The following is a 26,430-nucleotide window of genomic DNA, read 5'->3' as shown; positions in this document are numbered from 1 at the left end:
AGCCCAGGTCAGCTTCCAGAGTGCTGGGGGAGGGGGCGGGGGGGGGGTTGCTGGGGAAGGAGGCGGTGAGGGGGGGTGCTGGGGAAGGGGAAGAGGGAGGCGGGAAGCTTTCTTAACAGCCCCAGGCTGACCTGGGGTGACCTCCCTGCTTCCCTCTTGCTCAACACTGAGCTACTGTGTTTACATTTCTTGTGACAGTGTCTACCGTCCTGGAACCTCGAAGGCAGGGAGGGACTTACCCTCACCTGTCAGGGTTCACAGTCCTGCCTCACAGGGTTTTCTCATCATCATTCTGGGGATGATGAAGTGAGTGATGGCTCCCACTCTTCCAAGCGCTACCCTGAAGTCAGTTTGCTTGTTATGTGTGTGGTGGGGACTGTAATCCCATCTGAGCATCCATGCTCAGCTGTGTCTGACTCTTTGCTATCCTTTGGACTGTAGCCCGCCAGGCTCCTCTGTCCATGGGATTCTCCCAGCAAGAATACTAGAATGAGTAGCCATTCCCTTGTCCAGGGGATCTTCCAGGCCCAGGGATCGAACCCGGGTCTCCTGCATTGCAGGCAGATTCTTTACCGTCTGAGCCACCTGGGAGAAGGTCTAAAGAAAGACGAGATGGACGACATGACCAGGGGAGCTTGGGCTGGGCTTGACCTGGGATAAGACTACAGAAGCCGGAGAAGGATGGCGGGAAGTCCGAAGTCGTTTGGAATTCTGACTGTGGGGTGGGGGTGGGGCTGGCCTTTGGGACCTGCCCAGGGGAGCTCCAAGCAGGGTGGAGAAACAGCACACCCTCCACCTCTTATAAGGGTTGGGACAGTCTGAGTAAGGTAAGACTCAACTGTTTTATGTTTTGACATAAGAAGTTATGGGACTTGTACGGACCACTGGATACTAACCCAGAGGACAGAGAAGCGTGGAGGAAAGGTCTCTGCCAGTTGCAGGTACCATCCCGCAACATCGTGGAAAGCGCTGCGTCGAAAAGTGACTCTCGGGTCCCAAAGGGCTGAGCTCTTCCCCCAGAATCTGAGTAGGCACTAGCTCACTGAACCACCCGAGGACAAAACAGTAATCGCAATGAGAAACAGGAACCAATAAAATCACTTTAATTTCTGCTTTTCATTTTGAAAGATCATTACAGTATCATTTGTAAAATCCAGCCAGGAAAGATGCCCCAGGACTGCTGAGTCCTGGGGACCACTGAGACGGTCGCCCTAGCACGTGACCGTGGGCGGGCGGGTGGGGGCCGAGCTCCAGCCTGGTGCTGCTTCTTGCTTGCACTCGCCAATTCCGAGCTAAGACAAGCCGGGCTGGGGAGAGGCTCGGGGGGAACCAGGTTCCCCTGTGATGAAGGCACCTGGTAGGGACCAACGTGGGGTGCCAGAACACCCCTCTCCAGTTCCCCCACCCCCAGATTCAGGTTCAGGTCTGTGAGTCCCCAGCAGAGGTCCCGCCTGGACTGACCCCACCCTGGTCTGGAGGGACCAAAGCTGAAAAGTGATGCGTGAACCGTTTTCTTGGAAAGCTTGCGTCCGTGCTCTGGATGAGGGCCAGAGCTGCCGTCCTTCCAGCCACACAGGAACTTGCAGGAGGCGGGAGGGAGGAGGGGAGTGAGGGTTACAGGCCTGAGAGCTAGCTGTTCCAGCCCCGGGGTCAAAGTCTGGGTGAGGGAGGGCTGGCAGGCGTGTGGGGGGGTGTGGAGGTGGGGCGGGCTTATTATTCAAAGACCAAAGACCGGGCTCCAGACCCTTAGCAGCTTAGGCCCTTCCCTGATCCCTCAGGAGGAGGCCCTTCAGGTGAAGTGTGATGGCCCCGGCACTCACGGGGCCGGGGCTCAGAGCAGCATCTCGGGGCGGCCTGTGTGCCAGTTCTTGGCAGGGCTGTTGGTTCCACCGCCCATGTCCCTGGAGCCAGTGGGCACTTCAGCGTGTAGTGGATACGGAGCTACCCCGAGTCCTCCGCCAGTGATGTGAGAAGTCCTAGGGGTCAGTGGTCACTGAGCCGGCGCAGACACTCATGGGCTTTGTTTCTGGAAATGTCTTAACCGTCTGTGCTGGGCTCGGTTCATCATAAACGTCCTTTCTCATCACAAGAGCCCCCCTTCCGGTGCTGATGCAGGGGGTCCCGGCATGAACATGTTACATTTTCCATGAGGCCCATGAAGAGGGAGGGTCCAGGCTCACTCCTTTCATTCTCTCTGGATCATTCTAGAACGATGGGGGAAGTTTAAAAACAAAACCCCTGGGGGCACCGTGACTGCACGTATGGGTTGGAGTGGGGGTGGCTGGAGACTCGGGTGGGGATGTAACTCTGCTGGAGGTGGTCCTTGGAACCGTTGTTGACAAGCCTTTTCCTCTGGTCCTGGAAACGGAGGGCCATTCCCCTGCCGAGCGGGTACCGTAGTGAGGACTGCGGGGTGGGCTGGGGGGGACCGCCTCCCACGGGGAGCGGGCCGGTCAGCAGAAGAGCTCCTCACAGATCCTGCGTGTGTCCTCGGGCGCCGTCACCGTGTAGCCCACCGTCCTGGGGTCTGTGAAGATCTCGTGGTCATTCCCGCCCTGTAAAGACATGAGGTGGATGCAGGCACCACCTGGTTTGTCCTGGGCCTCGGCCCCTGCCACCCCAGGGCCTGGGACCACCAGAGAAATGAGGACCCTGCGTTTCACTGGGAGCATCTCTGCAGCTACCATTCCAGGAGAGGAACAACCCGGCACAGTTGCTACCGAGAAGGTTTTTCACCTTCCCTTGAACTGCCTTCAGCTTAGGAACATGTAATTACGCCTGTGCAAGCAATCACGATGTTCCCGAAGACCTGTCTAAGGCTTATTTTTCTATCAAGAAAGCAGGCAGAGTGGGTGACAGGAGTCTCGCCGCTGTCGATTTGCTGTAACCGCACCCATATGTTCCTAACAGGTCACAGGGGAAGGCAGACGGGCCAGAGCTGCGCTGCCCTTGAACGTCCTGGGATGATGGACACGGTCCATTTCTGAGCTGACGCTGGCCACGGGTGTGGCTGGCCTGACAGAGGGGCTGAGTGTGGTTTATTAAGCTTCAACAGGCCCACGTGGCTGGAGCCTGAGCCTGCTGACCTGGGCTCAGATCCTGGTTCTAGCACCAGCGACGGGGGTGCTGCAGGTGGCTCCCCGTCTGTGAAGGGGGGATCGTGGCGGAACCCTGCCTGAGGTGGGGAGGCCCCCGGTGGATGAGCAGTCCTGGGGCAGCCCCCGGGCTCAGCGAGCACGGGGCCCTAGGTTTTCTTGCTTCCCTCGCCCACTATGCCCCCAGGAGTTGAGGGCATGTGTCTGGAGGACCCGGGCATGCCGGGCAGAGGGGGTCCATGACTGTGATACCCCCCCAGAGCCAGCACCGAAACCCCCTCTGCAGTCACACCTGTCTCAGGGAAATGCTGCTTCCACAACCCCCGGCCCTGCCCCTGCTTTCCATCTCATGGAAATTCCTACACTTTCCTTGTAATGGTGGATAAGCAGCCTAACTAAAAAATCTTAAAAAAAAAAAAAAAATCTGACAACCTTTTAAACGACTGACACCTGAAATTACAGCTGCTCTCATCTTTGTAAGAACCAGCCACCCCCAAGCAGAAGGCGGAGGTGGTGAGGCTCACAGACCCACGTGGGTCGGCTACTGGGCCCGGGTGGAGCCGCGCTGGGGCAGGTGCATTCCCAGAAGCTGGCCGGGCCTTACGTGGGCCTCATCAATTTATGTCCCATAAGAGGACTCTGGTCATCCAGCCAGCTCCCACTTCATGGCCAACGTCTCCTAAACAAACACATGTGTGGGACTTCCCTGGTGGTCCAGAGGCTAAGATCCCGCGCTCCCAAAGCAGGAGGCCCGGGGTTCGATCCCCGGTCAGGGAACTAGATCCCACAGGCCTCAACTAAGGATGCCGAGTGTTGCAACTAAGACCTGGCGCAGCCAAATAAATAGACGAATAAATATTTAAAAAACAAAACAATAAAACAATTACGTGGGAAACCAACTCTTGCGAGGAAACGCAAGACTCCTCTCAGGCCCGCCCGGGCGTGGGGAAACCAACACGGCGCCCAGCAACAGCTGACGCCAGAGGGAGACCCAGCCCGGCCCCGTCAGACACCCAGCCTCCCCGGGGACACGCTCACCGCGGTGTCACTCAGGCACCCTCGAGGGAGGGCTGAGCTTTCACGGGCAGACCATCAAACCGCGGGCAGCACCCACTACCCGCCAGGCCCGGGCTCGGAAGCTGGAGGGACAGTGGCAACGTCCACCGACGGGCTGCCTTCCAGGCTGGTCTCTGAGACCGACCCAGACGGCTCCGCGGGAGGCTGTGAAGAATGTGGGGAGGGGCCTCCGCGCCGAGGGCCGGGCCGAAGGAAGGGAGGCGACGGAGAAGACAGTGACCGCCCATCCGGGAAAGACTGCCGCTGAGAACCCACTGGGAGGGGCCAGGACGGGAGGACGGGGTCCACGCCAAGTCTCCGGGGAGCCAGGCTTCACATGGTCAGGTTCATGTCGCGAGGGTCCTTCTGGAGAACGGTTGGGGGCGGGGGATGAGGACTCCAACGGGGGAGCAGGAGTCAGGAGGCGCCTGCCACCAGCCAGGGTGCAAGGCGGACGTAAGACACTACCTGGGCAGCAGGACCTCTGGGGTAACCAGGCTCAGGGCCGCCACGCCCGGTCCCCTGGGGAAGGCGTCCCATGTGGGGACAGCTGGGTGCCCCCCAGAGCCTCACTTGGCACAGCCATCCTCCGCCCTGATGGCGGGGGGAGGGGGGGCGGGCAGGTAGGGGAGCTGTCTCTGGACCTGAGTCAGCCCCACTGCGGTATAAGCCACTGGCTTGTAACGAAGCCAAGGTCCAGAGATTCAGATCATCTGTGAAAGCGGAACCGCCTGCAGGCCTCTCCCACCGGGGACCTGGCCTCAGAGCGCAGCGGGCTCCTCCTGGGCGGCACAGACCTCGCCAGCCAGACTCAGAAGGAGGTCGGGAGAAGCAGAACCCCAACACCGAGTTAGTGAGGGCACCGCCCTCGAGAAAAATACGACTTCGGTAGTAACACTTCGGAGGACAGGAAATGGTGGAAATTTCAAAACTGGATTTACATATGCACCGCTGTTACCAGACTCAGCCTCCCCCAAGCGCCAGAACAAAGCTCTGGTTTCCCGGGAGAAGAGGGAGGGAGGGAGGGGGCGGAAGGATGAATAAGCAGTCATGTTTCCGTAGGGGTGAACCTGGCTGGCCCGAAGGAGAGGCCCCGGCTCAGCCCAGGTCGCCCATTAATATTTAATCCCCGAGAGGCCAAGGTCTGGGCTGCAGGTGAGAGGGTTCCAGTGAAACCTGATTATCCTGACGCTGGAGAAGAAGAGGGGGAGCAGGACTCAGCGTCCCGGACCCGGGTTCCTGCGAGCGACAGACTCGATGTGACTCCCAGGGGGTCTGGGCTGCGTGGACACCCGCCACTGCATAGCCGGGCTCTGCGGCTGCACGTGGATGTTTACCCCGGGGAGTGCAACAGGCGCTTGGCAAGTCTCTACTTGTTAGGGGTACAAAGGCCTCCGAGACCAGGGCTCGGCCCAGAGCAGGGACTCGCCCCCTGGCGGCAGGTGACAACCACCGCAGGAGCTTTAAAAATTCGTCAGTAAAACTGGGAAAGAACAAACGATGGTGGGCCAGAGGCCCGGGTAACTGAGAGCTCCCACCTCAGGTATCTCCAGCCACCTGAGGGCCAGGCGCCCGGGGCTCGGGCAGCAGGCCGTGGGTCTGGGGGCTCCCCATCTAACTGCCACATGTGCTGTTGTCCTGGTGTGAGGACTAGCTGCGGGTGAGAGCAATCTCACTTTGCCAACAAAGGTCTGTCTAGTCTATGGTTTTTCCAGTAGTCATTTATGGATGTGAGAGTTGGACTATAAAGAAAGCTGAGTGCCGAAGAATTGATGCTTTTGAACTGTGGTGTTGGAGAAGACTCTTGAGAGTCCCTTGGACAGCAAGATCAAACCAGTCCGTCCTAAAGGAAATCAGTCCTGAATATTCATTGGAAGGACTGGGGCTGAAGCTGAAACTCCAACACTATGGCCACCTGATGCGAAGAACTGACTTACTGGAAAAGACCCTGATGCTGGGAAAGATTGAAGGCGGGAGGAGAAGGGGATGACAGAGGGTGAGCTGGCTGGATGGCATCACTGACTCGATGGACATGAATTTGAGTAAGCTCCAGGAGTTGGTGATGGACAGGGAAGCCTGGTGTGCTGCAGTCCATGGGTCGCAAAGAGTTGGACAAGACTGAGTGACTGACGTGACCACAATCTCAAACAACTTTAATGTTTGAAAATGAATGCCCTTAGAGAATAGTACTAATTTTTTTTTTCTAGAAAAAAGTAAACAGGGTAAAAAGTAATAAGAGCCTGGCACCAGGGACATGAGGTTTTGAAAGGAATCAGGTGACTCCAATGTGCCTCCAGGGCCGAGAACCAATGGGTTCAGATCTAGTGATGACCAGGTGGCTCAGTGGTAAAGAACCCACCTGCCAACACAGAAGATGCAGGAGATGTGGGTTCGATCCCTGCATCAGGAAGGCCCTCTGGAGGAGGAAATGGCAACCCACTCCAGTATTCCTGCCTGGAAAGCCCCATGGACAGAGGAGCCTGGTGGCCTACAGTCCATGGGGTCACAGAGTCGGACATGACTGAGCAACAGAACATGCACACATAAGATGACCAGGCCAGGGGTGGTGGAAAGCGAGCTGGCTGTTGGGCTGAAGTCCCTGGGTGACTGACCTTCTGATCTGCTGATGGCTCTGGCATACCCCACCCCTGATCCATAAAATGGGGTTCAGAGCTGTGAGGGGTCCTGGCTCAGGAAGCTGATGCTGTGAACACCAGCGCCCCCTGGGGGCCCGCTCCCCCTGAGCAGGAACGCTGGGGCCGGCGGGGGCCACTGCTGCCTCGGGCCTGGTCCAGTCAGCCACCGTCTGGTCCTCTGGACCCGGGAGGCCGTGGATTCTTGTGTCTGGAAGGAAGGCGGGTCCCCGGTGGACACCCGGAACCTGTGGCTCCTCCGAACCCCTAGCTTCTGCTCCTCTCAGGGCGGGCACAGGGGTCTTCTCGGCCGGGCTGAGACCCTCTAATCTTCCCAAGCCCAGCCTCCGGGGGGCTCCGGTCACCCCGCTAACAAAGCCTGCCACCAGCCTCCTGAGACCTGGCCCTTAGACTTCACCAGAGAAAGGAGCCGTGAGTGAGGCGGGTCTGACCCCAGGACACGGTGCTTTCGCTGGGGGTCCAGGAGATGCCTCGAGGTGCTGGGCACAGCGAGGAGGTCCTGACTGCCGCTGAAGACCTACGAGCATCTCGAGGGTGGCTGGGTACCACTCCCAACGGTGACGCGTCATCCGCCCCGGGGGCCCCAGCCTCACACAGCACCCTCAGCCCCAGGGAGCCTTATCCTAACTTCCTTAAAGGCGCTGGCTTCTGGATGCAGGCCAGGCTTGCCCCACTGCCTGCCCTGTTAAGACCTCACTTTGTTCTCGAGCCTTCAGAAGGGGACCCGTGCCCCAGTGGACGGCCCAGGGCACCGAGGCCCAGGAAGAGACAGAGACTCACTTGTGGTCACTGCGCCAGGCTTCTGGGGGCGCAGGTTTGCGTGCTCTCAAGCCCACTGCCCGTCTCCACCACACGGGTTTTAAAGGCAGAGTGATCTCAGTGCTTTGGAAGTGAGGGGAGAGAATGACAAGGGAGGGGCTTCCAGAGCCCACTCAGGGGCTGACCCTCTGTGGGGCCCCTGCCTTTCCCGGCTGCGGTGGGGACAGGGGAGACCCGTGGAAGTGTCTAGCTCAGGGTCTGGCGCTGAGGAAGTACTTGAAAAGTTTCGTCTTCTTCCCTTTTTCAATGAGACAGTTTAAAGTTTTATTTTTCAATAGATAGCACCTTCAGGCAGTTCAGAAATGTAAAGAATAGGATCTGGTCACAGTGGGAAGTCCCTCTCCCATCCTCGCCCCCACCTCCACAGTTAACTCGGGAATTTGTTTCTGGGGTATCTTTTCAGACTCCCCGTGGGCACAGACACACAAACTCGAGGAGAGAGGACTTCTCTGTCTTTAGACAGTAAGACGGCCTGTTACACTGCTCTAGCTGTCTCAGGCTACCTGGCATTGAGCTGTGTTTACTCCATCTCCTCCTGCGAAGGGCGGGGGTCCCAGCTGGGCCGGCCCCTCTCCGCAGCCGTTTCAACACACGGAGGAGAGAACTGTGAGCTGAATTAACCAGAGAGGAACTATGGAGGCAAAGTCCATCAGTGGGTAATGCTCACAAAGGCTTCAGATGTGTTTTCATGCTGCAGCGACTTAAAGTCAAGATGTTTTTTACAAAAAGCATTAAACAAGTAGCACTGTTGGCTGGTAATTCAGGAAGGCTAGGGGTGATGTGACAGCCCCCCAGAGAGCCAGGCAGAGCCTGGGTCATCTTCCCAAGCCCTGGCTGTCTCCCTCCCACAGCAAACTGAGGCCCCCCAAGGCTGGAGCCAGGGCCTTTAACCTGAACTCGGAGCTGGGTTTAGAAGGACACTGGTTGTTGTGATTGCTGGCGAGGATAAGAGGGTTTCCAGCACTGACAAGGGTTTAGAAAAGCAAAGGCCAGCCTCCTACTTCTCCCCTCTGCTCTCTGGAGGTCCTCAGGGTGGGATGGGGGTTGGGGAAGACACGGGGGACCCCATACAATGTCAGATCCCATCAGAGGGAAACTGAGTCTGCTGAGCTTGGCAGGGAAATGGTTTTTCACCCAGTACTCAGCTCAGGTGCCATCTCCCGGGAAGCCAGCAAAAACATTTGCCCAGCACAAAGAAAGAAAACAGTTTTCAAAATGTCTATCACTGAATAAGAAAAGATGCTTAAAGCTAGTATCTGAACTGCTCCGAGTGTCAGGATGTTAAGAGATTCAGATGGCTGGGCTGCTAACTCCCATTTCCAGGAAAACCACTGACAAAGAAGATCAGAGAAGAGGGCTAAGGATGACGCAAGAAGGGTTCACCACAGTGTTCGTTACAAGAGCAAAGAGCCACAACCCAAAAGGGCCTCCTAGGGAAATGGGTCAATAGACTGTGCCTAAACGCTAGAATGTTATATGGCCATCAAAAGTCTGTCTTCAAAAAATATTCCCTAACGCGGGGGAAGGAATGAAATATGTTGAGAACAAAAGCAGAAAAGAAACGAAAGAACATGCCAGGTGCCACATTTGGGGTCATGTACAGACATGCAAAAAGGCTGGGCAGCATGTCAGCTGTGACTCACCAATGCCTTCTACTTTCTTCCTCATGCTGTTTCTAGTTTTCTACAGTGAATGCCTATTAATTAAGAATTGGGGGGGGGTACCTCCATTTCACAGTACCCATTTTTTAAAGGTAGGTAAGATTAAAAAAGAAGGTAACTGATACACTACTATGTGTAAAAGAGGTCAGTGGTAAAGACTCCTCCTGCCAAAGCAGGAGACACAGGGATTTCTCAATCCGAGGTTAAGAAAATCCCCTGGAGGAGGAAACGGCAATGCACTAAAGTGCTCTTGCCTGGGAAATCCCACGGACAGAGGGGTCTGGCGGGCTACAGCCCATGGGTCACAGAGTCAGACAGGACTCTGGAGTCCAGGGAGCCTACTCAATGCTCTGTGGTGACCTAAGTGGGAAGGAAATCCAAAAAAGAGGGGATTGTGTATACATATAGCTAATTCACCGCTGTACTGCAGAAAGTAACAAAACATTAAAAAGTGACTATACTCCCGTAAGGGCTTCCCAGGTAGGTCAGCCGGTAAAGAATGCACCTGCAATGCAGGAGACCCCGGTTCAAGTCTTGGGTCGGGAAGATCCTCTGGAGGACGGGATGGCAACCCACTCTGGTATTCTTGCCTGGAGGATCCCTGTGGACAGAGGAGCCTGGCAGGCTATGGTCCATGGGGTCGAAAAGAGTCCAACACGACTGAGTGACGAAACACAGCATATACTCCAATAAAAGTTAAAACAACAATAAACAACAAAACAGACTGATGTGTGGTAATGCAGTGGTTAAACAGAAAACTCTCTAATTCCTATATGAAAAACTCCCCAAAGAAGTCGTTTACTCATTACCTCAAGAAGTGCATTCCACTCTGCAAAGCCCCAACTAAGGACTCAGAGGGCTGTTTACGTAGAGCAAGATGGTCATCGTCACAGAATTATCTGTCCTGGCCCATCTAAGAGCCTGCTTCTCAGACTACAAGGACCGGCTCAAAGCTGGGGGGACGGGGGACGTCTCTGGCCCTCCCTTAAATCCTGGGGGTAGTATCATTTGCTTGCTTTGCCTCAGACAGTGACTTTCTTCCCCAAGGCCTGAATTTAAAAGCACTTCTGCCTCAAAGCATTTCAACAAAAGGAGGTGGTTATAAACCTTTTCTCTCCATCATTGAGAGGCTCACTGATACAGCTCCTGAGAAGCACGGTGTTCACTGGGAACGAGACAGAAGCTTGCCCGCTGGAGAGACGGTCTGTGGACTGGGAACTATACTCACTGAAAAAGTGGGCAGCTGGCTCTCGGGTCACCAGCTCTATCATTAGCTCTGTGACCTTGGGAAGGTTAACCTCGCTGAGACCCAGGTTTATAATTTTTTTCTGGCCACACCACTCAGTTTGTGGGACCTTAGTTCCCCACCCAGGAATTGAACCCAGGCCCGCAGCAGTGGAAGCTCTGAGTCCTAACCGCTGGACTGCCAGGCAAGTCCCCCAGTTATAATTTGGAAAGCAGGACTTGAGACTATACTATCTGGAAGTCCCTTTCCTGCGGGAAGACTAGCACGTGGAGATCTTCCTGAAAAAGGCAGGTCCATGTGGAATGTGCGTGCTAAGTCCGACTCTGCAACACCATGGACTGTAGCCCGCCAGGCTCCTCTGTCCACAGGCTTCTCCAGGCAAGAATACTGGAGTGCATTGCCATTTCCTCCTCCAGGGGATCTTCCCAATCCAGGGATCGAACCTCCATCTCTTACGTCTCTTGCATTGGCAGGCGGGTTCTTTAGCACTAGCACCACCTTGGAAGCCCTCCTCCTGGAACAGACTGTAGTAAAACCACACAAATCCTGGGTTTTGTGCTGGAGGAATTAAAGACTCCGTCCACGCAGTCTTTCTGTTTCACTGGCTGCTGCAGCTCAGCCACAAAGCCCGAGCCAGGAGGCTGACAGCAGGGTAGCTACCACCCTGGGTGGCCCACGGGGAAGCAGAGGGACACGAGGTGAGAAGGTGAAGCGTGGCGGCCCCGGGCTGGGCAGTGGCCATCGGGGGCGCACCTCCTGGGAGCCTCAATGGCGGCAACGCCTCTCGGTCCAGCCGCGGAGACCTGCCTGTCCTCAGGAGAGCCCCGAGGCTCCGGGGAAATCCCTTCGGCCGGCGCTGGGCTCTCCACACCGGGTTCTGCTCTCAGCCTCCAGTTCAGGTTCAGTCCTGGACTGGGGGTTCCTGACCGTGCCCCCGGGACGGCCCCCTACCCGCTGTGAGTGATGCCTGCATCCGACCCTGCACCTCTCACCTCTCCTGAACATCAGACCTATGAGATTCCCGTTCTGCCACCATTCAGGGCTCCGCGCCTAATCAAGATGAACGCCTCTGGGGGAAAATACGGTGAAAAATAAAAAAGGCAAGGGCTTCGAAACACAAAGAGAATACGATGACAGCCCCGGGTCTTGTTCTGGAAGGTGCTCAGGCGGGCGACACTCAACACCACACTGAAAGGCTCTATCCTTACCTCCAGGGGCATCAGGTGTCTTGAGCGCAGAGAAGAGGGGGCTCCATCACCCCCACCCCGTAGGACAGAAGCTGCCGCCCAGGGTCAGCCAGGCTGCCGGGTGAAGTGTGCGTGGTGGGGGAGAAAGCCCCTCTGTCTGTCCTTTCCCCCAGCCCAAACTGAACAACGCGACTGCTAACACACTTCCATACTTACCGGCATGGTTTTGTCGCCAAAGAAGTAGATGGTCTTATAGCCGTCCTTCTCCACGTGTCCCAGGCAGTACCTCTTGTCCCAGCCGTCGGGGAAGACGTCGAAGCTGATCTGGCCTCCTGCCGAGCGGGGAGAGAGACACAGGAGCCAGAGATGCAAAGGAGGTTAATGATGTGTCCCTGAAAAAAAGGTGCCCTTCAAGCTAGTCTGTAACTGGAGCCCCAGGGTTGATTTTTATTACCCTGGCTTGCTAATTACCATACTTTAGGAGTAGCTTCTAGGAATTTTTTTTAAAATAATTGTTGCTATGGTTGTTTTATTTTTAGTTAAGGTATAGATATATACATATATTTTTTGATATGGCTCATTTTTAAAGTCTTTACTGAACTTGTTACAGTGTTGCTCCTGTTTTACATTTTGTTTTTTTGGCCCAGAGGCATGCGGGATCTTAGGTCCCTGACCAGCGATAGAACCTGCCACCCCTGTATTCGAAGATGAAGTCCTAACCACTGGACTACCAGGGAAGTCCCTAGAAATTAATTTTGGCATTATGCATCCCCCGCCCCCGATACCATTTCACTTAAAATCTAAAAATCTGAAGTCTGAAAGAGAGACGCAGCATGCTGACTCAGAGTGAGAACCGCGTCTGCCTCTGCAGGGCAGGCTTAGACGCCGAGGCAGGTCTGCGTGCAAGCGGCCGACAGCCTGCTGCAGCCCTGCCCACCTCCAGCCACACCTCACTCTTGGGGCACCCTGCCAACAGCAAGATGCACCCAGCTTGCTGTGCAGGAAAATGAAAATCCCACGGACGGCGATTTTCCACACAGCTTTCATGGGCAACACAAAACCCTTTCAAGGCTTTCTCAGGACACTTAACAGCCCACCCACTCATCTTTTACACAGAGTCCCTCTGCAGCTCTAGTTCTCTGGCAAGTGTACGCTTGCTTATTAGAGCTGGTGAAAAGACAGGGCTTTAAGAAATGGCTCAACAGCACTGACAGTAGAAACCCGTCTGCTTAAAGCTGGGCGTGTTCCACCTGAGTGCAAGGCGTAGACGCCCGGCGCTGCAGGAGGGCTCTGCATCAGACACAGAAACGGTCACGCTGGCTGGTCACTGTCGGCAGAAGCTGCAGGCACCTAGACAAGTGCCTTCTCCTTTCTGGGCCCTGTTTCTTGATTTTAAAATCAGCCCAAGCGACTTCTAAGGTTCTCTGCTGGTCACACATTACAGGATTTCAGACACATTCGACTTAGTTGACCTGACAGGCTCCCTCCGACCCCTGCCCCATCCCATCTCTCTTCTACGGAGTCACCCACGTGCTGTCTCTGGCTCAAAGGTGTGCGGCTAAGTTCTCACTCTTCATCAAATGCACACACGTGCGTGTGCGTGTGTGTGTGTGCTCAGTCATGGACTGTAGCCCGCCAGGCTCCTCTGTCCATGGGATTCTCCAGGCAAGAATGCTGGAGTGGGCAGCCATTCCCTTCTCCAGGAGAGCTTCCCGACCCAGGGACTGAACCTGAGTCTCTTGCGTCTCCTGCCTTGGCAGGCGGATTCTTTACCATGAGAGAGTGCTACCTGGGAAGCCCCTTCATCACACACAGTTCATCAAGCAAGATGCTCTCATTTTTGAGCAGGAGAAGCTTTGGGAGGAAGAATCCTGACGGGTGAGGATTCAGAACCAGCAGCCTGGAGATCATCTCCTAACCTGGCAAGTTGCTGCTACAGTTGATTTTGCAGGATAGTGGTTTTTATTTTTCAAAAATTTATTTTAGGCTGTGCTGTGCAACACGTGGGATTAGTTCCCCAATCAGGGATTGAACCCATGCCCCCGTTTTGGGAGTGCAGTGTCTCAACCACTGGACTGCCAGGGAAGTCCCAGGTGAGTGCTTTCCCCCTTATGGACGGGCCACCCGTAAAATCCTGCTGCTCATCAGCAAACTGAGCACTGAGTCCAAGTTCAAGACTGAGTCCAAGTTCAAGAGCACACCCCACAGCCACCTCCCAGCACGAACCCCTCGGACGTATGGTACCTATGGAAAACGTGAGGCCTTTCCCCGCAAACTCTTTTCGCAGGTCCTCCACGAACTTTTGTCTTATCTTTTCTTTCTGAGGAAGACAAAAAGATACCGAGAGTCTAGTGCAGTGGACAGCGGCATTCTTGGCCACATAGAGGCACACCACGTGTTCGCACACCCGGGCTATGTCAGGAAGACTCACCTGATCGAGCTCGTAGAACTCAATGCGTTCTTCCTGGCTGCAGCTTCTTCCGATCGGCGACACGTTCAGCATCCCATTACGGAACTCTATGAAAGTGCCCCTGGGCGGGAGGGGAAGGGGAGAGGGGTCCCAGAGACACATTTGAGCAACACGGCAGAAGGACAGACGGGCTAAGAGGTGGGCAATTCCATAGGCAGAGGCGGGTGTGATCAACATGTGGAGGAGCTGTGCTGGGCCATGGCCCATCACCAGCCCCACGTGGCCCGTGAGTCCTGAGCTGTGGCTGATCCAATTGGAGAAGAACATTTAGAGATTTCATGTGAAAGAGTGTAATCCTCACTAATAATGCTTGACTTATCTTTTAAAACATTTACTTATTTGGCTGAGCTGGGTCTTAGTTACAGCATGAGGGACCTAGTGCCCTGACCAGGGATCGAACGCGGCCCCCTGCATCGGGAGCGCGTAGTCTTAGCCACTGGACCACCAGGGAGGTCCCAATGATGCTTTACATTGACTATATTTGACTTGACTGTATTTTGGATATATTCAGTTAAATAAAGCATATTAAAACTAATTTCCCTTGTTCCTTTCTTTCCTAAAAAACAAAAAACCCAGCACCGCAGAAAGCTCAAAAACTATATTACATTTCAGCTGGACAGTGCTGCTCTTGGGCAGAGACTGTTAGGGTGAGCAAAGCGCTACGGAGACAATGACGAGCTCTCACGCTGTCCGAGGGACCTGAGCATCTACCCAGGCGCCTCGGCCAAGGAGCCAGTGAAATGCTGCTTTTCACCAAGCGAACTGACGCAGGAAACGCTGCCGAGATCTCAGGCGAGCTCAGTAAAGCTTCTGTGAGGCCGAGCGCCAGGCGTGGGGCTGGGACCAGATTCCAGGCCAAGGCAGGCCAGTTTACCAGGTGAGCCTGGGCACCGCTCTGAGCCTCAGAAGGGGGCTAAGGGCACTCACTCTAAGCCCCCAAAGGAGCTCCTGAAATCTTTATGTAAAAGTACTTTGCTAACTGAGTAGCAATGAATACTCAATCAAGGAAAGTGAAAATAGCAAAATCTCCCTCACGGGACCCTCCCCTGCTGTGCTCCACTTGCAGAGAGAGAGGCAAGCATGTGTGCGCCGGAGACACTGCTCCAACCCCCCACCCAGCTGTCCTGGACTCTGTACAGCCCGGCCGGTCCCCCGCACCGTCTACATGTACACGAGGGCCCAGGGGCAACGGTTATCATTCGTGGGGGATCCTAGGCCTGTGGGTCCTAAACTGTCAGAAAAAGAGCTCCATTGTTTCCCCAGCTCAAGGACACATTATTACTCTCATTCCCAAGGCAGGGAGGGCGGCTGATGCATTGCTGAACGGCTTCTAACACCAGGACTCAGGCGGTTGATCAAGCATGCACTTCCCCCTTGAAGATCTGGACTATCTGCTGTTTCATGCACCTGCCCGCTCTAAGTGGGGCACAGAGTGAGGCCCACGAGAAACGTGGGCAAACGCTGCTCAAAGAGGGTCTCGGCTCTGCCTCCTGAATCCACCGGGAACCTTGGACTAATGCAGAGTCGCAACTCTGCACGCTGGTCTCTCTCACTAGACGACATTTTCTCTGAGAACGGGAGTGGATGTTACCCTCTTTTTATTTTCCCTTAACGCTTAGCCCAAAGTAAAGACTGAATTGACCTGGGATACCTTCTACAACGGAGAATTTCTAACTTATGCAAAAGTCAACACCGCAGGGTAGCGAACGCTCATAGGTCACCTCCCAGTTCCAACGAAAATGGACCTGAGGGCCCGCCTGTCTCATCCACCCTGCTTCCTGGGACAGATGAGAAAAGACGAGAAAATCAAAAGCCCCGCCCTCTGAGAGGAGGAGCCGAGCAGGGCCACCTGATTCAGGAATTCAGTCTTGAAAGTGCAGCATGTCTTGAAATTTAATTGCCGTTTAAGAAATGTTTCACCTCCTAATCACTAGGGTGTCACAGATCAAGTGCAGAAAACAGAAGAAAATGAAAAGTATTTCAAAGAAACCACCTGTAACCTCATTATCCAGAGACAGCCACCATTAGCATCCAGTCTGTTTCCTGCCACTCTTTCAATTGTGGGCATGTGTGCATGTTACTGTTATTATTTAAAAATGAGAATTGAGATGATCAGTGTTCAGAGCAAGAGGTAGGTTCATAAATCGATGTCTAGAGAAGCCAGAAAAATGAGATAAACGGCCTGTGAAAGGCTGGAGATGGTGGTGGGGGCAGGGGTCAGCACTGCCCGTGCCCACCCAGCTGCTGCCATGCTGAGGGTGGGCATTGACCTATTGGGTCTTCAGATGCAACAGAAGCCAGAAGCCCAGACATTTAAAATCAGACTTTTAAATGACAGCACTGGGACTTCCCCAGTGGTCCAGTGGTTAAGAATCCACCCGCCAAGGGGGGGGGACACAGTTCGATCCCTGGTCTGGGAAGATTCCACATGCTTTGGAGCAACTAAGCCCGGGAACTCTAGAGCACAGTGCTCTGCAACAAGACGCCACGGCACTGCAATTGGAGTAGGCTCTGCTCGCCACAACTAGAAAAAACCCATGCGTTGCAGCAAAGACCCAGCACAGCCAAAAATAAATGAATGAATGAATGGATAAAAATAAAAAACGATAGCACTTAATTCAGATTGTATTGAACAGCAGGGGCCAAGCGAACTTGGCTCTGGGGGGGATTTGGCTTAGGGGCCTCTAGTTTTGAGCCCCCAGCTGGGGCTGATGCTTTTCCCACGCTGCTGGGTCACAGGCAGGTGCCTTGACCGGCAGCCTTTGAAAGCATCGAGCTTTCAATTCCTGTCATGTGGACACGCCATCATTTACATAGTCATTCGTCCACTGCTGGCCTCGCAGAAGGTTGCCGGTGACCCCTGGTAAGCACTGCGCTGCGGAGTTAACTAAGCCCTAACCCGCCAGAGGATGTGACGCCATATTCCAGTGGCGCCTCGTTGCTAGGAGCAAACCCACCTCTTCTTCGGGAGCTTGATTTTCGAGATGTAGCTCAGACAGTAGTTGATTAAATCCTGGATTAGGGCTTCACCCAGGTGACCTTGAATATTCTAGATAAAGAAAAGGCTGATGTTACTTGACACAGCAGGCGATGTTTTCAAAACGGCTTTCCAGCCAAGCCAGGTCTTCAGCCACGTGGGCTGAAGGTCGGTCACCTGGCGGGGGTGGACGACACCCACACTGCCTTTCTCCTCTTCCTTTTATTTGCTGAAAACATCGGGCAAACCATAAAGGGCTACAGTCAAAACCATTTCCTACTTCATTACTCAAGATTTTTATGTTCGTTATCTCTCAAAGTGCTTCCTGGAAGCCCCCAAAGAGTTTATCATTGCTACTTTTATTCCATTAAAATATCTGCAGAGATGGATAGAAAACATATTTGTTTCACTTCGGTTTCCTCTTCTTTCTGAACAGAATGATCCTAATGGTAATAAGAGCTACACAGGACTGCGTAAAAAATGTCTGTAGCAAGCAGCCTGCACTGGTCTCTGCTATCGTAACAGAAATATTAGATTAATTACCCTTAAAAAGCAATTATAAAAATTAAGTTAGCAATTTGGAATGTGTAATCGTCACATGGTTCAACACGTAAAAAATGAGGGTGAAGATTCACTACCACTCAGCCCCCGGAGGCATTCAAGTACCTTTCCAGAAAACATCTGACTAGTAGTCTTTCGTAGTCTGGATACTTGCAAACCTACCTGTTTACACAAGAGTTTCCCATCTCTGTATGCTACCAAGCCATTTTCTGGAAACACGTAATCATATTTTTTAATAACTGCCAACAAAACAAAAGAAACTTTAGAATGGAATGAATTGAACCCTGTGTTTCTATTTCTTTATTAACACATGGCCAACAAAACTGCTAAACTCCAGTACTGACCTATCTTAACAGATTGGGAGGGTGGAATAAAGCTCCTTAAAAGTTTTTTTAAAAGGCCCTTTGTTATCAATTTAACAGATGACGACTAGGCTGCAGACTGAAGAGTTGGTGGTGGGTCACTGCGTGTCTCTGCCTTCCTCCTGTTTATTTGTAAAGGCAAGTTGAAGGCAACGATGGCTCCCAAACCCCGCTGGAACCTGCGTCATCTGAACAGTGAGGAAAATCTGCTGAATTTGAGGCTATGCTCCCGGCATTTCTGAATCAGAACCTGCAGGGCCAGGTTAAGAATCAGAAGACTTTTTTTAAAAAAGCTCTTCAGGTGATTCTTAAGACCACCCACATCAATCTTGCCTGCGTTCATCCTAAGTCATTTCAGTTATCTCTGTGTGACCCCATGGACTGTAGCCCACCAGGCTCCTCTGTCCACAGGGATTCTCCAGGCAAGAATACTAGAGTGGGTTGCCATTCCCTCGGATCTTCCCCATCCAGGAACTGAACCCACATTTCTTGCATTGGAGGCAGATTCTTTACTGCTGAGCCACAGGGGAAGCCCGTATCAATCTGGATGGTCTCAGACTTCAGGCGCTTGTTACAGTGCAGATTCCCAGGCACGGTGTGTTGGGTGGGGGCCAAGCTCTGCATTTGAACGAGGTCCCCAGGTGATTCTCATACAGGTGGGTCTTTCAGTTTCTTCTGGCTCGTGACTGTTTTGAATCACACAGTGGAAACACAGTGTGTGTGTTTCCACTCACACTCTGAAAGGTAACACACTGTCCTACACTGACAAAACCTCTCTGAGCCTGTGGTTAAATACCTGATCAGAGGCATAAAGGGCAATCAGGACCAGGTAACAGGGTCTTAATGTACCCCATTATGTTGTTTATACGGGCTTCCCAGGTGGGCTCCGTGGTAGAGAATCCGCCTGTCAGTGCAGGAGACTCAGGGTTGATCCCTGGATCGGGAAGATCCCCTACAGAAGGAAATGGCAACCCACTCCGGTATTCTTACCTGAGAAATCCCATGGACAGAGCAGCCTGGCGGGCTACAGTCCACGGGGTCACAAAGAGTCGGACATGACTGAGCGACTAAATTAAACAACAAACAACATGTTTTTTATAGCATTTCTAAACAGAGCACCTACAAGGACAGTTAGTGTAAGAGGAACAGAGAGCTTCTGTTTTGGGCTGCACCCCAAGACATGCGGGATCTTAGTTCCCCAACTAGGGACTCGAACCCACGACCCCTGCAGCCGAAGCATGGAGTCTGAACCACTGGGACCATCAAGGAAGCCCAGAACAGAGGGCTTTAAAGGGACCGCATAGACTACTCTTTCAGTAACCGGTCTGGTACATACACCCCACACAGATTTGCACTGGAAGGTATTACATCTCGAGGAGTGGTTCTCAACCGGGGGTGACGCTGCCCCGGGGGACATCTCCGGTGTCTGGAGGCGCGTGTGGTTGTCATCCTGGGCGAGGGGGCGCCGCTGGCATCAAGTGAGCAGAGGCCGAGGATGCCGCTCAGCAGCATCCTGCGCACCGGACAACAGAGAGTTCCTGGCCCCACATGTCATTGGTGCCAAAGAGAAAGCTCAGGCTCTCTAGGTCTCCACCCACTGTTTCTCACAGGCACCCCAGCGGCCCCGGGGCCATGAAGATGAATAATCCGTAGTCCCAGTCTTCAAGACAGACATAAGCAGACAGTCTCCAATATTCAGCACTACATAAAACATAAGCAGCCCTAGAATCTCCCGAAGGCAGTTGCTGAAGTATGATTCCCGGCCCCACGGACCTACTGAGTCAGTCTCCAGCTTCCTGAGGTCCGGGGCTCTGGATTCTGGTTCCCTAGGTGGGGGAGGAGCCTGGGTAACTCCGGGAAGCACTGCGATAGGACAACGGAGGTGGGCGTGAAGACCCACAGGACCCCTCAACACCCAGGTGAGCACGATGTCCGGATGGTGCCCAAACTGAAGCCAGGAAGGCAGTTAAAGGATATCAGCAAGGATTCCAGGCCAAGACACACACCCACGTTTCTAGGTCCCTCTGTCCATGTGTCTGAGTACCAACTGCTTCACCAGCAGCTCCAGAGATGTATGTATAGGATTAAAAAAAGAGAGAAAAACTAAGGGCAGAGAAAATGTTCCCCCAACAAGGAAGCAGGAAGGCTGCCCCACAGGCAGGAGGGTTCAGGGCTGTAACCACAACACTAAGTGGCGATGGGTCCCGATAACCTCACAAGAAGTTACTCTTTGACCAAACCTAATGAGCAACGCAGAGCCTACCGTCACCTCCCAGTTGCTCCTGTACTTTCTCAAAGTCCGACCCACCGACAACGCCAATTTTGATCTTCTGCCTCAGTTTTTGCAGAAAGCAATCCATGTCTTCGGTAATTTTCTGCATTTCAAAAAGGAAAATAAACAGTCAGGAGACATGCAGGAATCGGGAGATTAAGACCCCCAAGAGTAGCACAATCTTTACTCTCATACTTGTCTATCTGCTTCTGCATCTACAGGTAAGACCAACTGTTTGGCTGTGCTTCTGGGACATTGGGGGAGTCCCTGCTGGCTCAGATGGTAAAGAGTCTGCCTGCAATGCAGGAGACCCGAGTTTGATCGTTGGGTTGGGAAGATCCCCTGCAGAAGGAAATGGCAACCCACTCCAGTATTCTTGCCTGGAGAATCCCATGGATGGAGGAGCCTGGTGGGCTACAGTCCATGGGGTCACAACGAGTCAGACACAACTGAGTGACTTCACTTTCACTTTGGGACATCAAGTTTATCAGAAAAAAAAAAACTTGTTAAATTAAAAATTTTACCTGTCTTAAAACACACAAATAATACAGTAACAGCTGTTATGTTTTGCTCCAGCTTTTTTTTTTCCTGTGCATTTATACACTTGTCTATAGGCATATACATAAAAAGGCTCTACTTTTTGAAACATTCTTTTTGGACTCATTCTATGTCTTGCACAATGACTTGCTTTCTCAGTATTAAGTTGTGCTGATTTTTCCAGAATGCACATAGATCCATTCCTTTAAAATGCTACACTGTATTGCATTTATGGATTCAAGTTGTTGCTAATTCCAACTAGTGTGCTAATTCAAAATAAATTTTAAACTGAGATGAAGCAGATATCCCTGTGTTAGGGCAAACCACAAAGTATCTTTTAAACCCTTGTTTCATTGCTGCTGGCAATCTTAATCGTACACTTACATGGACACTTATCTTCATAAATAAAGCTGTGACTGTACACTTATCTTCACAAATAAAGCTACCAGAAACTAAAAGCAAAAAAATCCACTTAACTCCAGTACAAAAACATCTAGAGTTCAATCTTCTCTTTTTCTTTAGAAGGCATTATTTTAAGAGTAGTACATGCATATGGTTAATAAAATTGTGCAGAAGGGCTTCTAAGAGAGTGCAATCTTTTCCACATCTTCTGGTGGAATCTTGACCTAGTGAACAGTCTAGGGGCCTCTGAGTCAGTGACAGAAAATGGGCCCCAGAGGCCCCCCCACGGGTTGATCTCAGACATGAGGTCAGAATGGGAGGAAGTGGGGAAGATTCCTGTGATTGCAGAACATTAAAAATGCAACACTCACAACAAACATGACACTTCCACCTTCACACAGAAGCCAAAGGGTACCATTTATTTTTATCTGGATCCTTGTGAGCACTGATGAGCTGAATGGTCTGGCAGGTCAGCCAGAAGACATGCTCAACATGCATGGGTCAGAGAGGCACCTTCTCCCTTACAGATGGCAGCAAATATTTCTCGACAGGAAATAAGACCCAGCTGCTTCTGACCACAATCGAGCATCTCTGCTAGCCCCCACCACAGGAGAGAGATATGGAGGAAAGTAACCACACAGCAAAACTGTTGCCATGTTTCTTTTCGTGTGTGGGGGCACGGAGAGGCCTTTTTTCCATTTATTTAAATATATTAAAAAAATTTTTTTTACAATGTTGTATTGATTTCTACCATACAATGCAAGTCAGCCATAATTACACATCCACCGCCTCCCTCTCCTCCAGGTCATCAGAGTGCCAACTTCTCACCAGCTATCCATCTTGTTTATATGCTGTTGCTACTTTCTCCATTCATCCCATGCTCTCCCTCCCCCAGTGTCCACAAGTCCATTCTCTGTAATATCTGCGTCTTCATTCCTTCCCTGCAAACAGGCTCATCAATACCACTTTTTTAGATTCCATATAGACCCATTAATATATCTGTTTTTCTCTTTCTGCCTCTCTTCACTATGTATAACAGGTTCTAGGTTCATCCACCTCACTAGAACTGACTCAAATTCGTTCTTTTTTTAATGACTGAGTAATAGTCCTTTGTATATATGTATCCCAGCTTCTTTATCCATTCATCTGTCAACGAACATCTAGGTCACTTCCGTGTCCTGGCTGTTGTAAACAGTGTTGCTATGAACACTGGGACACATATGTGTTTTTCTATTATGGTTTTCTCAGGGTATATGCCCAGGAGTAGGGTTGCTGGATCATATGGTAGATTTATTTCTAGTTTTATCTCCATACTGGTCTCCATAATGGCTGTATTAGTTTATACTCCCACTAACAGTGTAGGAAGTGAAAGTGAAGTGAAAGTCGCTCAGTCGTGTTTGAGTCTTTGCGACCACATGGACTATACATATACAGTCCATGGAATTCTCCAGGCCAGAATACTGGAGTGGGTAGATGCTCCCTTCTCCAGGGTATCTTCTCAAGCCAGGGATCGAACCCAGGTCTCCTGCATTGTAGGTGGATTCTTTACCAGCTGAGCCACCAGGGAAGCCCAAGAATACCAGAGTAGGTAGCGTTTCCATTCTCCAACGAATCTTCCTGACTGAGGAATTGAACCAGGGTCTCCTGCACTGCAGGCGGAGTCTTTACCAGCTGAGCTACCAGAGAAGCCCTAACAGAGTAGGGGGGTTCCCTTTTCTCCACACCCTCTCCAGCATTTATTGTTTGTAGATTTTTTTGAGGATGGCCATTCTGACTGGTGTGAGGCAATACCTCATTGTAGTTTGGATTTGGATTTCTCTAATAATGAGTGATGTTGAGCATCTTTTCATGTGTTTATTGGCCATCTGTCTGTCTTCTCTGGAGAAATATCTGTTGAGGTCTTCTGCCCAATTTTTGATTGGGTCATAATGTTTCTAAATAACTCTTGTGATAAATTCAAGGAATTCTTTATAAGTCATCCCAGACAAAACAAAACACAAGGAGCCCCAAACTTGGAATTAATGTGAAAAAAAAAATTATAGAAGACTTCTCAGGGATAATTAAGGAAAATTAAGGAGCAGAGGAAGAGTCAGAAAACCAGGCCTGCGGGCCAGAACCAACCCTCTGCTTGTTTCTGTACAGTGACTCCAACAGTGACATCCATTCACCTCTGTGGTGTCTGCAACCATGACTACCGGGGTGAGCAGCTGTGCAAGCCTCAACCATTTCCCACCTCCTGCGGCCGGGCTGGGGGAGTTCAGATGCTCGACTGTGGCCACAAGCAGCTTTTTACAGAGCAAAGTTTGCTGGCCCCTGTATAAAATCACTTTAGGGCACTGCTGATCGTTTCCTGAGGTGTGATCACGAGGTTGTGCTTACAACAGCGGTCCCTGTCCTCAAGAGCTGCAGGTGTAAATATTCAGGGGTGAAGTACCATTACGACTACAGCTTTGGAAGTGATACAGCAAAGATTAAAAAAAGAGAGTGAGGACTTCCCTGGTGGTAGAGTGGATAAGAGTCCACCTGCAGGAGACACGGGTTCGATCCCTGATCTGGGAAGAGTCCGCATGCTATGGGGCAACTGAGCCCATGCACCCCAACCATTGAGCCCACGCACGGCAACTGTTCAGCCCATGCGCCTAGAGCCTGTGCTCCGCAAAGAGCCACCCCAAAGTCAGGGCGCGCCAAGAAAAAGTAGCCCCTGCTCGCGGCAACTACAGAAAGCCTGAGGGCAGCAACAAAGATCCAATGTGGCCAAAAATAAACCAATTAAAAAAAAATACCAATCATTGTTGAATCTAAGTGATGTGAATATGGTTCTTCTGGGTGCTGTTTTTTTTCCCCAGCGATTCTGTACGTTTGAAGCTTTTCATGAGAGAAAGCTGGAAAACAGTCCACCCAGGTTTATGCCCTGCTTCTCTTTGCAGGCTTCTAAGTCTCAACTGCTTTTAGATGCAATGGCATTTCTCAGGAAAGCTCTCAGAACAGCAACGTTCTACTAGCACACTAAAATGCGCAAAGCTCTGGACGCCACTGGTTAGATTTTACCTGATTAGGTCATATCCTGTTTCAGCAGCTGCAAGAAAAGGTAATCCATTTGACTGCTTTCGGATTGCCTTGTGCTTATCAGTGTTTGAGAATGCTGTTTATTGAGGAAGGGAAAGGTTGTATAATGCAGATCTGTTGCTAAATTAGCTTTATTTTTTACCTGGAGCACCCAGTGCATAAAACTTAAATTTTTTTTTTTTTTAAGTGTAAAAATCATGTTCACCAAAGAAACGTTTCAAATGTTTCAAGGGAATACAGTGCAGGTTGCCTGGTTTTGCTGCTATTTCATACTTTGTGCTTATATTTCCTGATTCCTACAGGGAATCAGAAGCACATTCCTGAATGGCACACCTAATAACCAGAACAGCCTCCACCTTGAAGCCTTGGCAGAAAATGGCAAACTTAGCAAATAACAATACTCTGAGGCCCAGAGACTTGCATCAGATCTTGTACGGAAACCAAGGTCATGGTTTCACTGTGTCTGTTTCCTAATTTAAAATGGGAATAGCTACCCTACTTGGGATGAAAGAGGGAGAAAGGTTAAGAAGCTCTCATGATATTGTGTAAAAAGCCTTGGAATGTAAACCCAAGATCACTACAACCAAAGAGCCAAACTGAGCAGCACTTTTACTGGAACACAGCTACAGTGTCTACGTATGATCGATGGCTGCTTTTGCATTAACGTTGAGTAGTTACTACTGACCATATGGTGGGCAAACACCTAAGTATTTGCTACCTGGCCCTTTACAAACAATGAATTACTGACCTTGGCTCTGAACCGCTATGGGTTTTTAACTTACAAGTGTGCGTGGACTGTGGAATCTCAGAGTCAAAAAGGGCCTTTGGAGAACTTGCAATTGAGTATCATCACTAGATACATAGCACTTGTGGCTCAGAAAGGTAAAATGATGCGGCTAAGATCACATACATTCCGTGTGAATTCCAGAGCGCACCCACCACTGCTACCATCCAGCTGGAACCAAGCAGGGTAGAGACAGAACTCGAAGACAGCGAGGCCACTTGGAACCAGTGCCAAGTTTGAACGGCCGCTGTTCAGTGACTGATTCGTGCCAGAGGGAGGTCAGAGTGAGCGACATCACAAAATCTGTGCCCATGGCAACAAAACCTGGAAAAGAGAAGTTTCCAGGAGTCCAAGGACACTCCCAACAGACAGCCTGTAGCAATCTAGGTCTTATCCATCACCCCACTCCACCGCAGGGCTGGAGGAGGCAGTGGTGGTGGTGGCTAACACTAATTGAGTATTATTGAACCCAGTCTACCGTTTGCAAGATGCTTTCATGAACTTATATGATTTCATTCGACCCACCCCCACAAACACCTCAAGGAACAGGTCACCTCCCCACTTAAAGCCATAGATATTGAGGTTAAGTGACTTGCTCAAGGTCCCATAGTTGTCAGGAGGTAAAGCTGAGACTCTACTAGGCCTGTCTGACCTGGAAATCTGTCTTTCACATCAAGCTACAGGCACAGACCACAGGGATACGTCTAAGAAGAGCACGCAAGCTGGTAAAGGGGCTGAGCTGGGTTTCACACCCAGGGCTGACGGTGAAAGTCCAGAATTGCGTTTTCCAAGCCAATACAAGTTCCTTGCTCTCTTAGAGTTTTTCGGCCTGTCCCATCTCTCCGAGCAGCCTGGGGTCTTGAAGATCTGGTTAGGGCTTCCATCTCAGCCCTCCAGGGAACACAGCAGAGTTCAGTCCCTCCAAGGGAGGTGGGCAGTCCCTAGCCGCCCCAGATAGCCTACCTGGGCGGTCGTTAGCTCCGTCTGGGAGCAGTAGGGGGCCCTGCACCGGCTACCACCGGGCGCCTCTTACCTGCCGCGGGGCCGTCAGGGTCCCGTCCACGTCGAAGAGGCAGAGCGCTGGGCCGGGCGCAGCCATGACCCTAGTTTCCACGCGCACCAAACAGGACTCGCTGGCACTTGGAACCCTGCCCGGAACTTCCGGGTCCGGCCCCCGTGCCGTAGGGCACGTCGGGAGGAGGAGAATCCACTCCCACAATGCCGGCGACTAGCGGCACTGGGATGTGCTCTGGACTACAGATCCCAGAATGCAACGCGCCG

General features: G+C 51.9%; 1 protein-coding gene across 2 annotated transcripts; it reads right to left on the bottom strand.

The window, feature by feature from the left end:
* Nucleotides 1-1,080: 1,080 nt before the first annotated feature.
* Nucleotides 1,081-26,339, bottom strand: PMM2 (phosphomannomutase 2). Of its 2 annotated transcripts, XM_043914287.1 has the most exons (9): nucleotides 26,183-26,303; nucleotides 25,276-25,473; nucleotides 20,352-20,463; nucleotides 17,889-17,965; nucleotides 17,146-17,237; nucleotides 14,150-14,249; nucleotides 13,963-14,038; nucleotides 11,935-12,050; nucleotides 1,081-2,555 (listed from the first exon to the last, which is right to left on the bottom strand). In XM_043914287.1, the coding sequence occupies exons 3-9, from the start codon at nucleotides 20,446-20,448 to the stop codon at nucleotides 2,454-2,456; spliced, it is 660 nt and encodes a 219-aa protein (XP_043770222.1). In that variant the 5' UTR covers nucleotides 20,449-20,463; nucleotides 25,276-25,473; nucleotides 26,183-26,303; the 3' UTR covers nucleotides 1,081-2,453. The 2 variants fall into 2 exon arrangements, with proteins under 2 accessions (XP_043770222.1, XP_043770220.1); XM_043914285.1 differs by lacking the exon at nucleotides 25,276-25,473 and having other exon boundaries at nucleotides 26,183-26,339.
* Nucleotides 26,340-26,430: the final 91 nt, after the last annotated feature.

Source organism: Cervus elaphus, chromosome 10, assembly GCF_910594005.1.
Source record: "Cervus elaphus chromosome 10, mCerEla1.1, whole genome shotgun sequence".
Lineage (NCBI taxonomy): Eukaryota > Metazoa > Chordata > Mammalia > Artiodactyla > Cervidae > Cervus > Cervus elaphus.
Note: the sequence above shows the minus strand (reverse complement) of the source record. Positions and strands in the feature narration are given on the sequence as shown.

Bases quoted from the DNA above. Each gene is read 5' to 3' on its own strand.
- PMM2 (XM_043914285.1), bottom strand. From the start codon at position 26,248: ATGGCTGCGCCCGGCCCAGCGCTCTGCCTCTTCGACGTGGACGGGACC. The intron at 20,464-26,182 runs GTAAGAGGCGCC...TTTGAAATGCAG, and splicing joins CCCTGACGGCCCCGCGGCAG to AAAATTACCGAAGACATGGA. The intron at 17,966-20,351 runs GTAGGCTCTGCG...TTTTGTTGGCAG, and splicing joins GGAGCAACTGGGAGGTGACG to TTATTAAAAAATATGATTAC.